Genomic DNA, 15,754 nt, shown 5'->3' with positions numbered 1-15,754 from the left:
TTTGTTTTAACAGTACTTAAGTATGATCGACCTTTTGGAGTCAGTGGATTATATGGTTAGGAATGCACCTTATAGGAAATACAAGCCTTGTTTACCACTTCATACCAATTGTCGACTATGGTGAGTTAGAATTTCTTTTTTTTATTTTGTGAGAAGCATATAATCATGTAATTAGGTACTCTCAGAGTTAAGAGACCCTTAAAAGCCATGTAATTCAGCCACTTTTAAAAAAGAGACAAGAATATTAAAAGACAAATAGTAAATATATTGATTACTTATAAAAACAGGAAAACAGCTTTTAATTCTTTTATATGTCCATGTTACTTTTTTTCATATGAATATCCACTTGTATTTCTGCTCCTAGGTTCTGAAATTCTTTTTTTTCCTTTTCTTTTTCTTTTTTTTTTTTTTTTTTTTTTTTTTTTACCGCCAGTAACAAATAGAGAAACAAAAATACCAATGTAAGAACCAAGTTTTGTGTGTGTGTGTGTGTGTGTGTGTGTGTGTGTGTGTGTGTGGCTGAATATGTGTGCATTTTCTTTTTTATTCTCATTCATATTTTTTGTTTAGGATCAGCTGAAAAATGAAATTCTTACAAGTGGAAATATACCTCCAAATTATCAATACAGTAAGTAATAGTAAAAGTTTATTTCACGTTATAGGAAGAAACATAGAATTAAATACATTATTTTAACATACCTTTGTGGTAAAGTTACTTTGTCAAATAAAGTTTATTAATTTTATACCTTAGTATTATGATACAGCATATTTGTGTTATAACTATTTAGAAATAGATAACACACACACCACTGGAGAGTAAGAGAGAGAAGGGCAGTGTGGCTGTAGTTCGTTCCTTACAGCCAACCTTCTTTGAATTCCATGTATTCTTCTTAGCTTGCTATTGTATTCTTTGTTTTAGGATTTAGGTTTTCCTTCTTTTTTCAAAAAAATAACTTTATCTCTGAGATCCTGGTATTCAGGTCACGCTTACCATGTTACTATTGCAGTGTTAACATAAACCAGCCACTCCAGAGAGTTTTTTTTTTTTTTTTTTGTGAGATTTTCTGTTTCTGGGCAGCCTCACCTTTATTTTATAATTAGATTTCTAACAGAGCTTCCTTCTTATTTATTAATTTTTTCATCTGTTTTCTTTATNCTCCACCTCCTGGATTCAAGTGATTCTCCTGCCTCAGCCTCCTGAGTTACTGGGACTATAGGCGTGTGCCACCACACCCAGCTAATTTTTGTATTTTTAGTAGAGACGGGGTTTCACCATGTTTGCTGGGATGGTCTTGATCTCTTGAACTTGTGATCTGCCTGTCTTGGCCTCCCAAAGTGTTGGGATTACAGGTGTGAGCCACCATGCCCAGCTGGTTCCCAAATTCTTAACGTTCAAGAAATTCAACATTTTAATAAAAGTTTTATTGCTTATCAGTCACCCATGTGAACTCAATGTTATAACCTTACCGGAATACTATTTTCCACATGTAATTTTGTGCCTTTGGGATTTTGCTTTGGCAAAACCTCTTCCTTACGAGTTTTCTTATATCTAAATCTGTTTAAGTCAGACAGTTGAACTGGGAATTGCTGAGCTCTTATAGGAAGACAGTTAAGAAGAACAAAAAATTTTATAATTTAATATCTAAAACGTCAAGACTCTTTTCCTGCTTTCTCTGAAATCTTTGTACTCAAATTTACATTAAAAAATTTGATTTTCAGGTGGAAATATGCAATTAATTCTGTTCTTGAAGTTCATATAAGAAGGTATACACAGATGTGGTCATGGAGTAACATAAAAAAGCACAGGCAGTTACTCAAGAGTTATAAAATTGCCTACAAAAACAAGTTAATACAGTCGAAAGTCTCAGAAGAAATACAAAAAGAAATTCAGGTATATCTTGCATGTACTAGTGAGAGCTGTTATTTGTGTAATCATCCTTTAATCTTCTCTATGTAATTTGAATCAAAAAATAATTTTAGGAGGAAAATTATTCACCTCTTTTTGAGAGAGAATCATATGGGAAAATGTAGAATATTTTTTTCCAGTTTTTCTTCTTTAAAAAAACTTTTTCCCCATGCTAATATCAGATAAAAGAAGGTTACTGTAAGCGACTTGGGAAAGGTGTCTGGTTTTCATAATAATGTTTAGAGAGTCAGTATCATAGCTGTTTAAATATGCATTTATTAGATAGCTATATCTTGTTTTCTTAGTAAAAATCCTGTATTTAAATGGTAGTGGCTTTTTAAAATACTTCAAAATATTATTTATATAAAACAGCTTTTACTTCTTGGGAGAGAGGATGTCTTATCTAGCCCTTTTAAAAGGTAGAAACACACTGGATATATAATTTCCTTAATGTCATCTGATTTCAGTTATAGAACTGTTTGTACCAGTGATTGATAAGGTGAAAAATGAGTTGAATTCCTATTTTTCTGAAATATATTACAATCCCCAGTTTGAAATGTTAGAAAAAGTATAGATATTAGAATCAGATGGATTTGGGTTCAAATACTGACTTTGATATTTACTGAGTGTCCTTCTGATTATGGACACAAGTTTCACAAACTCTCAGGTCTCGAAACAGTATCTGTCTTACAGAGTTGGGAGAATTGCATGAGACAACACATAAAGCATCTGTAACACAGGTCACCTGGTTAATGTTAGATTCTTCTACCTATTTTTATATAAATGCCTTCAATCAGATTCTGCTTTAGCCTGCTTGTTGATTTGCAGAATTTTACCTTCTTAAATATTAAGTGTTTTGTAATGGTACTCTTAGTATAATAAAAAGAATAGGGGAGAGTAAGAGGTAAGAGCCTTAAGGATAATATGTAAAATAAATCCCCTTTCTAAATATTCTTGTTTTCATGTGCATTTATGACTATCTATCAATTATAATGGTCTCACAGAAAAATTATTTTTGTACTGTATTTAATGAGGATTTATTTTCTTGGAAAACTTACTGTACAAAATTTAAAAAATTGAAAGTCTAGAATACATTCAGATTTATGCTAATACTTTCTTTAGATCACAAGTACTGATAATGGACTAGATATGCCTGGAAATCATAAAAGAAAAATTTCTTTTATCTAGTGATTATGTTTCCTGTTTACAAGTGTCTCTGTTTTTTACAGGACTTGGAGAAAACTCTAGATGTTTTTAACATAATTTTAGCAAGGCAACAAGCACAAGTTGAGGTAATCATTTTTATTAGCTCATTTTAAGTTTTAAACATGTTAATACCTTCCTTTAAACCTAGGATCAAGATACTGAAGTTTCATGAGGTGAGTTTTTTATTGCTTAATTTACTCTCAGGAGAAAAGAAACTGGAGTACTGAAAAAACTAACATAAAGGGAAAAGAAAACTTTATTTTGTTACCATTTTTTTGAGATGGATCGTGCCACTGCACTCTGCCTCTCAGGCTGGGGTGCAGTGGCACGATCTCAGCTTACTGCAGCCTCCATCTCCTGGGTTCAAGCGATTCTCCTATCTCAGCCTCCTGAGCGGTTGGGATCATAGACGCCCGGTAATTTTTTTTGTATTTTTAGTAGAGACGGGTTTTCGCCATGTTGGCGAGGCTGGTCTTGAACTCCTGACCTCAGGTGATCCACCTGCCTTGGCCTCCCATAGTGCTGGGATTACAGGTGTCAGCCACTGTGCCTGGCCACTTAAAAAATTTTATGATGAAAACTGAAAAACTCCAGGAAGAAATTAAAAGACATCTATACTCCTAACAACTTAGAATACTACTGCTATCATTTTGGCTACCCAGTTTTTCTCCCATGCTTATATACCTGCTTACTTATGGTTTTTATCTCCTATTTCTTTTACTTTTTCTTTCCTTTGTTTCTTCTTCCTTCCTTTCCTTGTTCCTTCTCTCCCTCTCTTCTTTTCTCCTTTCCTTCCTTCCTTTTTTTTCTTTCTTCACTTTCTTCTTTTTTTTCTTTCTTTCTGATAGATTTGTTGTGAAAAGAGGGTGAAATGAGATTCAAGGACTATTTTAATTTATATCCCTCTTTCTGCCTAGTTAGCAAGCCAGCGATGTATATGAATTCTGAAATATAATTGTTTTAAATTAATACTTCTTTGGGTGTGTCCCTTTCAAGGAACTTTTCGTTTTATAAACATGGCTGTCTAGTGTCTCCTTAACTTGAAAATTTGGAAGTCACATTGCTTAGAAACATTCTACTTGGAACGTTAATTATATTGCTCATAAAATGCAGCCTCATCAAAATGCTGTCAGTTTGTGTGAGAAGTATTAATAAACTGATAGGGGAAGTACATTTAACCAAATTATGTTGTGAGCATAATTTAAGCCAATACTGGCTTTCTTGACTGGTTCAGTCTTATGTAGTGTTTAAAAAAAAAAAAAAAAAAAGTGAACCATTGTTTTTTCCAGGCTACACCTGAAAATGAAGAGGGCAACATTCTTCAAGTAAATTTTTTAATTTTTTTTTTTTTTAGGTGATTCGGTCTGGGCAAAAATTAAGGAAAAAGTCTGCTGACACAGGCGAGAAACGTGGAGGCTGGTTTAGTGGGTTTTGGGGTAAGAAAGAGTCTAAGAAAAAGGACGAAGAGTCATTGATCCCTGAAAGTAAGTTCCAAGTCAAATTTATTGTACAGTGTTAAGTAACCAAAAAAAAAAAAAAAACTGTGTAAATTATGTATTCCCTGTTAGTTGAATTTTATTTTGAAATACATTTGAAATAAATTAGTTCAGTATGGTAAATATATGAGCAAATACATTAGGCTGGAATGTTTCCATGTCTATCTAAAATAAAACTTAGACTAAAATAAAACTTTGATTTTTTTTTTTGTTTGTGAAATATTTACGTTAAATTTAAAATGTTTAAGTTTAGAGGTCTCAACATTTAGCATTTTTTGTTACCTTTTACATAGGTCTCTCTTCCTTTTCTTGACCTTAGCAAGCAAATAGAATATGTTTAACTAGTCAAAGTTGTAGCATATTAGAGGAAATTACCTGGCTAATTTTGCTTTAGCAGTTATGTCTGTTGATTTTAGGATACTTCTTAGTTTGGTTAGTCTTTTTAGTTATATCTGTCAAATGAATTGACAATTTTTTAAAAATGTTTTTTCTTCATAGCTATTGATGACCTTATGACTCCAGAGGAAAAAGATAAACTCTTCACTGCCATTGGTTATAGTGAGAGTACCCACAACCTAACTTTACCTAAGCAGGTACTTATTTAAGTGGTTTAAGAGGTATTAAGAGGTATTTTTGTCTCATTGTACTGTATTAGATTGAATTGAGTTAGAGTTACTGTTAAGTAGTAAAAATGTTGCTAGTTTCACTCTGCTACTTATTAGTTGAATGCTGTCAGTCAGGTTTTACCAATTAAAATTTTCTCTCCAACTTTTACTTTTTTTTTTTTGAGATGGAGTCTCACTCTGTCACCAAGCCTGGAGTGCAGTGGCGCAATCTTGGCTCATTGCACCCTCCGCCTCCCAGGTTCAAGCAGTTCTCCTGCCTCTGCCTCCCGAGTAGCTGGGGTTTCAGGCATCCACCACAACCCCTGGCTAATTTTTGTATTTTTAATAGAGACGGGGTTTTGCCATGTTGGTCAGGCTGGTCTGGAACTGCTGATTTCAGGTGATCTGCCTGCCTCAGCCTCCCAAAATGCTGTGATTACAGCCTTGAGCCACCGTGCCCATCCTCCAACTTAAAGTTGTTTTAGTGAATATAAGAATAACCTGATAAAAGTACTTATTATAGTGCTAAATTAAAGCTTTAAAGAATTTTATCTTAAAAAATTTGTTTCAAATTGTGAAGCATAACATATATAAAAGAGTAAGCAAAACCAAAATGTACTGCCTATTTGATTGACTAAAAAGGGAACAGCTATGTAATTATTATTAAGATTAAGATTTAAATATTGCTGCCCCTTTAGAAGCCCCTGCGTCCCCCATCTTGCTTCTCTGAAGGTAGCCATTATCCTGATTTTTATGGTAATCATCTTTGATTTCTTTTTGATTTTTACTACTGACATTGTGATTTTGTTTTGCATATTTTTAATCTTTCTATAAATGGCCTCATTTTATATATATATACATATATATATATATATATATTTTGTTTCTAGTTTTGTTCTTGTGAGATCCATCCCTGTTGTTGCAGTAGATGTATTTTACTGATTTTCTTTGCTGTGTAGGATTCAGTTATTTGAAAATACCACATCTTATTTATTTGTACATTTGTTGATAAACATTTGGGTTGTTTCTTATTTATTATGAATAATGCTGCTCTAAACTTGTGTCTTTTAGTGTGGATGTGTAAGATAATGTTTACTGAGTAGAATTGCTGCGTCATAGAATATGAGCATATTTGATATTATATTGTACCAAATAGTTTTCCAATGTGGAAAACACTTCCGCTAGCAGTATGTGAGGATAATTATTGCATCATGTCTTCACCAGCACTTGGCATTATCAGTCTTTTAAATTTTAGCCGTTCTAAATGGGGATGAATAGTAGTAGTGTTAGGCTGATGCAAAAGTAGTTGTAACGTTACTGTTTTAATTAGCATTTCCTGGGTGACTAAAGAGGTTTTGCACTTTTTAATGTATTTATTGGTCTTTACATAGGCTTTTCTTGTGAAGGTGGGTTTTGAGTCCCTTCATTATTAGGTTGTCTTTTTTTCTTACTTGTTTGTAGGAATTCTTTATATATTCTGGATATGAGGCCTTTGCTGGTTGGATGTTAATATCTGCCCTCACAATGTGGCTTGGCTTTTCATTTTTAGTTGTGTTGCAAGTCTCTTCCCTCATAATGTAAAGTATATTTTTATTCTCTGTTTTTTTTTTGTTTTTGTTTTTGTTTTCAAGACAGGGTCTTGTTCTTCCAGAGTGCAGTGGCACAATTTTGGCTCACTATAACCTCTGTCTCCCAGGTTCAAGTGAGTCTCCTGCCTCAGCCACCTGAGTAGCTGGGATTACAGGCATGTACCGCCACGCCCAGCTAATTTTGTGTGTGTGTGTGTGTGTGTGTGTGTGTGTGTGTGTGTGTGTATGTGTGTGGATTTTGCCATGTTGCCCAGGCTGGTCTCAAACTCCTGAGCTCAAGCAACCCGCTCACCTCGGCCTTCCAAAGTGCTGAGATTACAGGTGTGAGCCACCACTGCCATCTCCATTTTCATTCATTAATGGTACCTTTTGATGGCTAGACTTCTTATTTTTAATATTTACTAATTTTTTCATTTATGGCTAGTGCTTTTGTGTGTCCTGTTTAGAAGTCTTTCCTTACTGCAAGGTCATGAAACTATTCTTTCAGAAGTTTTATATTGTCTTTATTTAATTAATGGTCTGTCTAAAATTGGTTTTGTATATGGTGTGAAGTTGGGGTTAAGATTCAGTTTTTGTCCATACAGCTGTCTCCTTGACACAACACTGGTTGCCTTTCCCACTGCTCTCCATTTACCCCTTTATCATCAGTTAAGTGTCTATACTTGTGGAATTCCTGCTTTATTCCGTTGGCCATTTGTCTGTCTTTGTATTATTGTGTCTTAGTTATTTCAACTTTGTAATCATTCCTTTGACCTTGTTGTAAAAATCCTTAAACTCTGGTGTTCTTATTGCCTTATCTATTCTTGGTCCTTAAAATTTCCATATAAATTTTAGAATCAGCTGGTCAGTTTCTATATAAAAACTTGAGATTTTTATTGGGATTTTATTGACTCTATAAATTAATTTGGGGAGAATTTATATCTTTATAGTATTGAGCCTTTTAATCTATAAATACAGCACATGGCTCCATTTATTTACCCTTTTTTCATTCCTTTAATCATGTTTTATACTTTTATCCGTAGAAGTTGAACATCTTTTGTTGGATTGGTATAAGTGGTGTCTTTAAAATTTGGTTAGGGCAGAATTACAAGATGGAGAACATTTCCATCTCTCCAAAAAAGTTCCCTTGTAACCCATCCAGTCATTTTTCTTCTTTTGCCTTTCAAAAGCAAACACTTTATAACTTACATCACATCACCATAGATTACTTTTTCCTGTTCATGGAGTGTTTTTTGTTTCTATCTTCTTTTGCTTAAAATAATGTTTTTGATATTAAATCATATTGTGTATGTATTTATAGATGGTTCCTTTTCATTGCTGAATAGTATTTAATTGTATGAATATGCCATACTTTCTTATCTATTTCCTATTGATAAATATTTTTGTTGTTTCTGGTTTTGGCTATTACAGATAATGCTGCTATGAATGTACAAGTCTTTGGTGGACATATTTTTTTATTTCTCTTGAGTTAAATACCTGGGAGTAGAGTCGCTGGGTCATAGGGTAAATATATATAACTTTTCTAAAAACTGTCAAACACTTCTCCAAAAGTTGTAATATTTTATATTCCTACCACTAGTTCCAGTTGTTAGATATTCTTGCCACATTTGATATTGTGAGGCTTTTTAATTTTAGCCATTTTAGTGGGTATGATATGTTCCTCAACTATGGTTTTAATTTGTATTTTCCTAATGACTAATTATGTTGACATGGTTAGGCTTTTGTGTCCCTCTCCAGATCTCATCCTAATTGTAATCCCCATAATCTGTACCTTGCCATCATGGAGGGAGAGACCAGGTAGTAGTAATTGAATCATGGGGGTAGCTTCCCCTCTACTGTTGTAGTGATAGTGAGTTAGTTCTCATGAGATCTCATGATTTTATGAAGGCTCTGCCCCCTTCACTCAGCACTTCTCCTTCCTGCCAGCTTGTACAGAAGGTGCCTTGCTTCCCCATCACCTTCTTCCATGATTATAAGTTTCCTGAGACTTCCCCAGCCATGCTGAAAGATAGTCAATTAAACCTCTTTCCTTTATAAATTACCCAGTCTCAGGTATGTCTTTATTAGCAGCATGAGAACAGAGTAATACTCTTGATTATTACAGCTTTGTAAGTCTTGAACTAAGACCTCTGACCTTTTTTTTTAAAGAGTGTTTTGGTTATCTTAGGCCTTTTCCACTTATATATACCTTTTAGAATCATCAGTGTTTTTCAAAAGTATATGGTGCTTTTGTTAGAGATTACATTGAATCTGTAAATTATTATGGGGAGAATTATAAGTGTATAAATATTTAATATTCCAGTCATGTAATTTCTTTCTGTATCTCTAACCATCTGTCAGTCATTTTCCTTCTACCTGACCATTGCCCATCATATTATCTTATTTAATGCAGTTCTGCTGGTGACAAGTTAAAAAATTTTTTTTTCTGAAAAGATTTTTATTTTTCTTTATTTCTTGAAGGATACTTATTTATTTATTTATTTATTTTTGAGACTGTCTCACTCTATTGCCAGGTCGGAGTGCAGTGGTGCGATCCCGGCTCCCTGCAACTTCTGTTTTCTGATTTCAAGCAATTCTCCTGCCTCGGAGCCTCCTGAGTAGCTGGGACTACTGGCACGCACCACCATGCCTGGCTAATTTTTTGTACTTTTTAGTAGAGACGGGGTTTCACCATGTTGGCCAGGATAGTCTCAATCTCTTGACCTTGTGATCCCGCCCCCGGGCCTCCCAAAGTGCTGGGATTACAGGCATGAGCCACTGCGCCCAGCTGGATACTTCTTTTTGTGTATAAAATTCTAGGTTGTTAATGATTTTCTGAGTTTTGAAGATACAATTTCATTGTTGTTTGGCCTGCATTTTCTTTGGTGTATTCAGCTGTTAGTCTTACTGTATCACTTTGAAGGTAATTTCCACCCACCTCTCTGTTTTGTCTATTTTTAAGAAAATCTCTTTACCTTAGATTTTCAGTAATTTTGCTATCATGTGCTCAGATATGTATTCATTTTTGTTTATACTTTTTGGACGTATTACTGTTTGGACATCTTGAGGTTTCATCAATTTGGGAAAAATCATTACCTCCAGTTTTGTTTCTGTCCCATCATTCTTTTATCCTTCATCCTTTGGGACTTCTAGCGTACATGGTGGAATCTTTTCATAATATCTCATGTGTGTCTTATTTTCTCTGAGGTATTTCCAAGTTCTTTATCTGTTTATTCTTTGGCTAGTTTCCTCTACTTCTGTCTTCAGCTCTTTGTATATTACTGTTAAACTCATTCATTGAATTCTTAATTGGTTTTTGTATGGTTCAGTTCTTGAATTTCTATTTGGTTCTTCTTTTTATAGCTCCCGAATTATTTGCTAGCATACTCTGTTTTATCTTTTATGTCTTTGGCCATAATAAATCTAGTAGTCTGATTAAGTCTAAATTTAGACACACTTGATGTCTAGAGCTCCTGTGAATCTATTTACTATTGTTTCTGCTTTTATTTTTTCGAATTTATCTTGAATCTGGTGAGCCTGTGTATGTGCGCATGTGTGTGTTTGGGTGTATACGTGAGAGAGAGAGAGAGAGAGTGTGTATGTGTGTGTGTGTGTGTGTCTGTGTGTGTCCATGCACACAGTCAGTGTTACTGTAGGTATTGAGATGATTTGATGCTGTGCTGCAGATCATGGGAGTCTGCCTACTTCCAGTTCACCTTTACTCCTATGATATAGCCCTCTAGGGTCCCAGTCAAAGGAGAGAGTGTTTTATCAGTGCTTTTACTTTTTGTGGGACCTGGTTTCCAATTTTGACCCTGCCAGCCTAGCTTCATAGCCTCTAGACTGTCCCCTCTGAAATTTCCAAATACCTCTAGGAGAAAAACGTCCCCAGATTCCAGGATCATCTCCTTGGTTCTCTGTTTTACCTTCAGTCTTGACTCAGTAATTTTGGGGTCAGGATTTATTTTCTCAGTATCTTACTGATTCTGCACAGCAATCAAGCAGATGCACTATATAGTTTTCTTTCCTTCAGCCACAGGATTATTCTGAAATAGTTTGTTTCAGAAAAAGCTGCTGAATTGAATCTTTATGTCACAGAACGTTTTGTAATTGTTTCATTGTTATAACCTTTAAAAGTAAGAGAGGGTGAGCCTGTGTGTGCGTGTGCACAGTGGCTCATGCCTGTAATGCCAGTACTCTGGGAGGCCAAGGCAGGCGGATCACCTGAGGTCAGGAGTTTGAGACCAGCCTGGCCAACATGGTGAAACCTTGTTTCTACTAAAAACACAAAATTAGCTAAATGTGGTGGCAGGTCACATCCCAGCTACTCAGGAGGCTGAGGCAGGAGATTGCTTGAACCTGGGAGGCAGAGGGTGCAGTTAGCCAAGATTGCACCACTGTACTCCTGCCTGGGCAACAGAGCAAGACGGCGTCTCTAAAAAACAAAACAAAACAAAACAAAACACAAAACAAACAAGCTAAGAGAAATGAATTTCTAGGTGTTTTGTAAGTATCCTATTTAAGTGGACAATTTTATATTGAATTTTCTAATTTATAGTGAATAAATTTATAAATGAAGAATATTTCCTTTATGGTGAGCATATGGATGCCAGAACCTACTGTGCTCTATTTGTTAGGTTGCTTTATAATTCAGCAAATTTAAATAAGAAGAAAGTATTAAAGAAAGTAATAATTATTTAAACTTTAACAATTTTAATTTTATTCTTTCTCTATAGTATGTTGCCCATATAATGACCCTGAAGTTAGTAAGCACCTCTGTTACTATCAGAGAAAACAAGAATATCCCAGAAATACTAAAAATTCAGATAATTGGCCTGGGCACTCAAGTATCTCAGCGTCCAGGAGCACAAGCACTTAAGTAAGTTTTTAAGAACTTATTTCAATTTTTATTTCTAGCTACAGTTTTAGGCGAAAAATGTGGTGTGTTTTTCGGTATTAAAAAATGATTAGTGCTAGCTCTTCTTTAATTTCTTTTGCTTGTATATGTCAAGAGAGTCTTTTTATATTTGTTTTTGTTCTGTTATGGAGCTGTGTGGGTACTTCATCATTTGTTCTGCCTTCCCTCCTTACGTTTGTGAATATTTATTGGATAGTATTTAATTTATAGGCCCACTACTGTGAAAGCTGTGGAGAAGTACAAGTTTTTGTTTTCAAGAAATGTAAGTAGATAAGATATAAAAAAATTAATAATTCAAGAACTATATAACAGTAGACAGCTCTAAGGTGAGAAGGTATTGTAAGATTAAATGCCTCATAGTTAACGCTACACAAGCTTAGTTGTGGAAGAGAATAACTGAGCTAGGAGAAGGCCTTGGCTCCTGAAGGACATGACTAGAAGAAGCTAGGATGGAGTAAGAGAGTGTTAAGGGTGGTGTAGAAATAGGGTGAGGAGTTCATCCATGTCGTGTAATCTTTTATTCACACAACAGTGATCACAACTTTTACAGTATTCTGAAGTTGGCTAAAGTGAGTTTTTCATGTGGATGAAAAGGAATTAATTAAAACAACAAGAGCAGCAAAACATCGTTTGGGGGCAATTGAATACCTGGCTAAGGAGGTTGAGCTTCAGCTCTGGATAATGTGCATGGGTGGTCCTGGTTCTCAAAGAAGTTTTTAAAGGGAAATTTGTATTTTGGCCCATTAGATTACAAAAGACCTTATCTGTATTATTTCCTTTTTCTTCATTGGTTTATAGGGTAGAAGCAAAATTAGAACACTGGTATATAACAGGTTTGAAACAGCAGGATATTGTACCATCACTTGTGGCTTCCATTGGTGATACTACATCATCCTTGCTTAAAATTGAGTTTGAAACCAATCCGGAGGATAGTGCTGCTGACCAGAGTCTGATTGTTCAGTCTCAGCCGGTGGAGGTCATCTATGATGCTGTAAGTGCAAGGAAAAAGTAACTCTTTATTTAAACCATCTTACACTTCTGACAAATGGCTTTTTAGTTTCTCCTGTTTCATATTTAACATTTATTTACTTAGTAGATAAGTTTCCTAATAGGTTTTTCTTGTTTAAAAAGCAGTACATGTTCAGCAGCTAATTTTGATTGTTTTCATATGCTATACATTTTTTCCTACTCTAAGGTTTATTTGTCTATGCTCACGTTAAATTTTTAAAAATCTAATATAGTTGAAAAAATTCTTGTTTATTTGCCAACTACTCCCAAATTGTTGTACGTTGACTTCTTACTCCAGTTCTTTTTTGTGTAGTTTCTCTTTTCTTTCATTGTTTAGAAGACATTCATAGAGCTTTAGGAGTGATTAAAAGAATTTTAAATATTGTTAACGTGGGGAAAAAGCATTGGCATTTAGATGCTATTGGAAATGCTGGCTCAGGTTCTGTATTGTTCAGGCTGTCTTATCCACCATCTCAAGTTAGTCAGCAATATGGATATGGTTCACTATTCATTGCATCACTTGCAGGTTTGCCCCAGCTTGTTGAGATCCCTTACTTAATTTTACTTTACAACTGAAAGCTAGATTCAGTGTGTGTGTGGGAGGGGCAATATATAAAGACTGCAGAACTCATTATATTTTATAATTAAAAATTTTAATTGTGGTATAATTTATATAACTCAATATAATATCTTAACCATTTTTAAGTTTACAGTTCAGCAGTGTTAAGTACATTCACATTGTTGAACAACCAGTCTCCAGAATTGTTTTCATCCTGGAAAATCTCTGACTTTTTTAAAGTTTAAGTTTGACATGTAGGTAAGAGCTGAATGGCTTCCTTCCTCGTAATTTTCTAAACTTCAAAGCGCAAGGGGATCTAATTACAGTGTAGAGAAGTGGCATTTCACCTTCTGATTAATTGGAGGCTAAAATTAGAGGTAATATCTGCTGCAGCATCCATATGACACTGTAGAACATACTTGACACCTTAATGATAAGTGCACATTTATAAGCTTGCTTAGGCCCTTTCCTTTCTCCAGATTCTCTTTCACTCCAAAGGGAGATGTAGTAGAGCAGAGTATCTTTGAAGTTCCACAGTTCAAAGCCACAGCTGTTTAGAATTGAGGTGAAGCTTTAAAGTTTATAATATGGAAGGAACTCTGTGTAACTTGGTTACATTAAAAAAATTTTCTTACAGAAAACTGTCAATGCAGTGGTTGAATTCTTTCAGTCAAATAAGGGGTTGGATCTTGAGCAAATAACATCAGCAACATTGATGAAGCTGGAAGAAATTAAGGAGAGAACAGCTACAGGTAAAGAATTTGAGTGTCTACATTAGCATCAGCTAAGCTTTAAAAATTTTGTCTACTCTACTGTAAACATTGTATTCAAAATATTACTTTGCTTTTCTTCTTTATTTTAAACTCAGACTGTATTACAGTATAGAGTGGACATGGCTTACTCAAAGACAAATATACCTGCTAGAGTGGGTGAGAAAGAACATAATATGAGGCACAGATGATTCTGCCTTCCATTGCAGTCAAGAACTCATGCTTCAGAATGAGCTTGAGAGGAAAAACAATCCTCCATCTCAGTCCTCAAGAAACTCTTCATCACACTCTGTGTGAATATAGTTTGAAAGATACTTTCTTTTGTATAACATGGCCTCTAAACTCAAGCGAACTACTTTATCCCGTTCCTTAAAATACTAGCTGTGTTAGGTTTACTATACTGTGCTATAATAAGATTGTTTCCCATTGATTGTAAGCCATTTTCACCTTACATGCTGAATTGAGAATCTAATTTTTGACAAAAACTAATACTCCTTTGTAATTCTTTTCATGTAAAATTCTTATTCTAGTTGTTAATAATATGATTACGTATTTCAACTTGACCATCTAATCTGTGATTATTTCTTACCTTTTTTAGGACTTACACATATTATTGAAACACGAAAAGTCCTTGATTTAAGGATAAATTTGAAGCCTTCTTATCTAATAGTTCCACAGACAGGTTTCCACCATGAAAAGTCAAATCTTCTGATTTTAGATTTTGGTACATTTCAGGTAGGTATATATGCATTTTTTTTTGTCTGCCCATTTTTGACTGGCTTGCTAGCCCACTCTCCAATAGTTTGCTGTTTTTTCTTCAGAGTTCACTAAACAAAATGTAGACTTATTGTTTTTAGCCTGTTTTTCTTTTTTTTTAATTGCATTTTAGGTTTTGGGGTACGTGTGAAGAACATGAAAGATTGTTGCATAGGTATACACGTGGCAGTGTGATTTGCTGCCTTCCTCCCCATCACCTATATCTGGCATTTCTCCCCATGCCATCCCCCCAACTCCCCACCCGCTTCTGTCCCTCCCCTGTTTCCCTCCAACATACCCCAGTGTGTAGTGCTCCCCTCCCTGTGTCCATGTGTTCTCATTGTTCAACACTCGCCTATGAGTAAGAACACATGGTGTTTGATTTTCTGCTCCTTTGTCAGTTTGCTGAGAATGATGGCTTCCAGGTTCATCCATGTCCCTACAAAGGACATGAACTCATCGTTTTTGATGACTGCGTAATATTCCATGGTGTATATGTGCCACATCTTCCCTGTCCGGTCTATCATTGATGGGCATTTGGATTAGTTCCAGGTCTTTGCTATTGTAAACTATGCAGCAGTGAACATTTGTGTGCACGTGTCCTTATAGTAGAATGATTTATAATCCTTTGGATATATGCCCAGTAATGGGATTGCTGGGTCAAATGGAATTTCTATTTCTGGGTCCTTGAGGAATCACCACACTGTCTTCAACAATGGTTGAACTAATTTACACTCCCACCAACATTGTAAAAGTGTTCCTATTTCTCCACATCCTCTCCAGCACCTGTTGTCTCCAGATTTTTTTAATGATCACCATTCTAACTGGTGTGAGATGGTATCTCAATGTAGTTTTGATTTGCTTGCATTTCTGTAATGACCAGTGATGATGAGCATTTTTTCATATGTTTGTTGGCCTCATATATGTCTTCTTTTGTAAAGTATCTGTTCATATCCTTTGCC

At 34.9% G+C, this 15,754-nt stretch overlaps 1 protein-coding gene across 5 annotated transcripts in view; it reads left to right on the top strand.

The window, feature by feature from the left end:
- VPS13C (vacuolar protein sorting 13 homolog C) overlaps positions 1-15,754 on the top strand; it is a 198,977-nt gene that overhangs the window by 46,234 nt on the left and 136,989 nt on the right. For all 5 annotated transcript variants that reach the window (XM_017506167.2, XM_017506165.2, XM_017506169.2 and 2 more), the window contains 9 exons: positions 14-120; positions 1,720-1,891; positions 3,136-3,198; positions 4,467-4,596; positions 5,107-5,201; positions 11,518-11,660; positions 12,498-12,690; positions 13,904-14,018; positions 14,635-14,771. In XM_017506167.2, the coding sequence (XP_017361656.1) occupies positions 14-120; positions 1,720-1,891; positions 3,136-3,198; positions 4,467-4,596; positions 5,107-5,201; positions 11,518-11,660; positions 12,498-12,690; positions 13,904-14,018; positions 14,635-14,771 (1,155 nt within the window). The remainder of the gene's footprint in view (positions 1-13; positions 121-1,719; positions 1,892-3,135; positions 3,199-4,466; positions 4,597-5,106; positions 5,202-11,517; positions 11,661-12,497; positions 12,691-13,903; positions 14,019-14,634; positions 14,772-15,754) is intronic.

This window comes from Cebus imitator, unplaced genomic scaffold (genome assembly GCF_001604975.1).
Source record: "Cebus imitator isolate Cc_AM_T3 unplaced genomic scaffold, Cebus_imitator-1.0 Scaffold350, whole genome shotgun sequence".
NCBI classification, from domain to species: Eukaryota; Metazoa; Chordata; class Mammalia; order Primates; family Cebidae; genus Cebus; species Cebus imitator.
The sequence above is the reverse complement of the archived record's forward strand: the minus strand, read 5'-3'. Positions and strand labels throughout refer to the sequence as shown.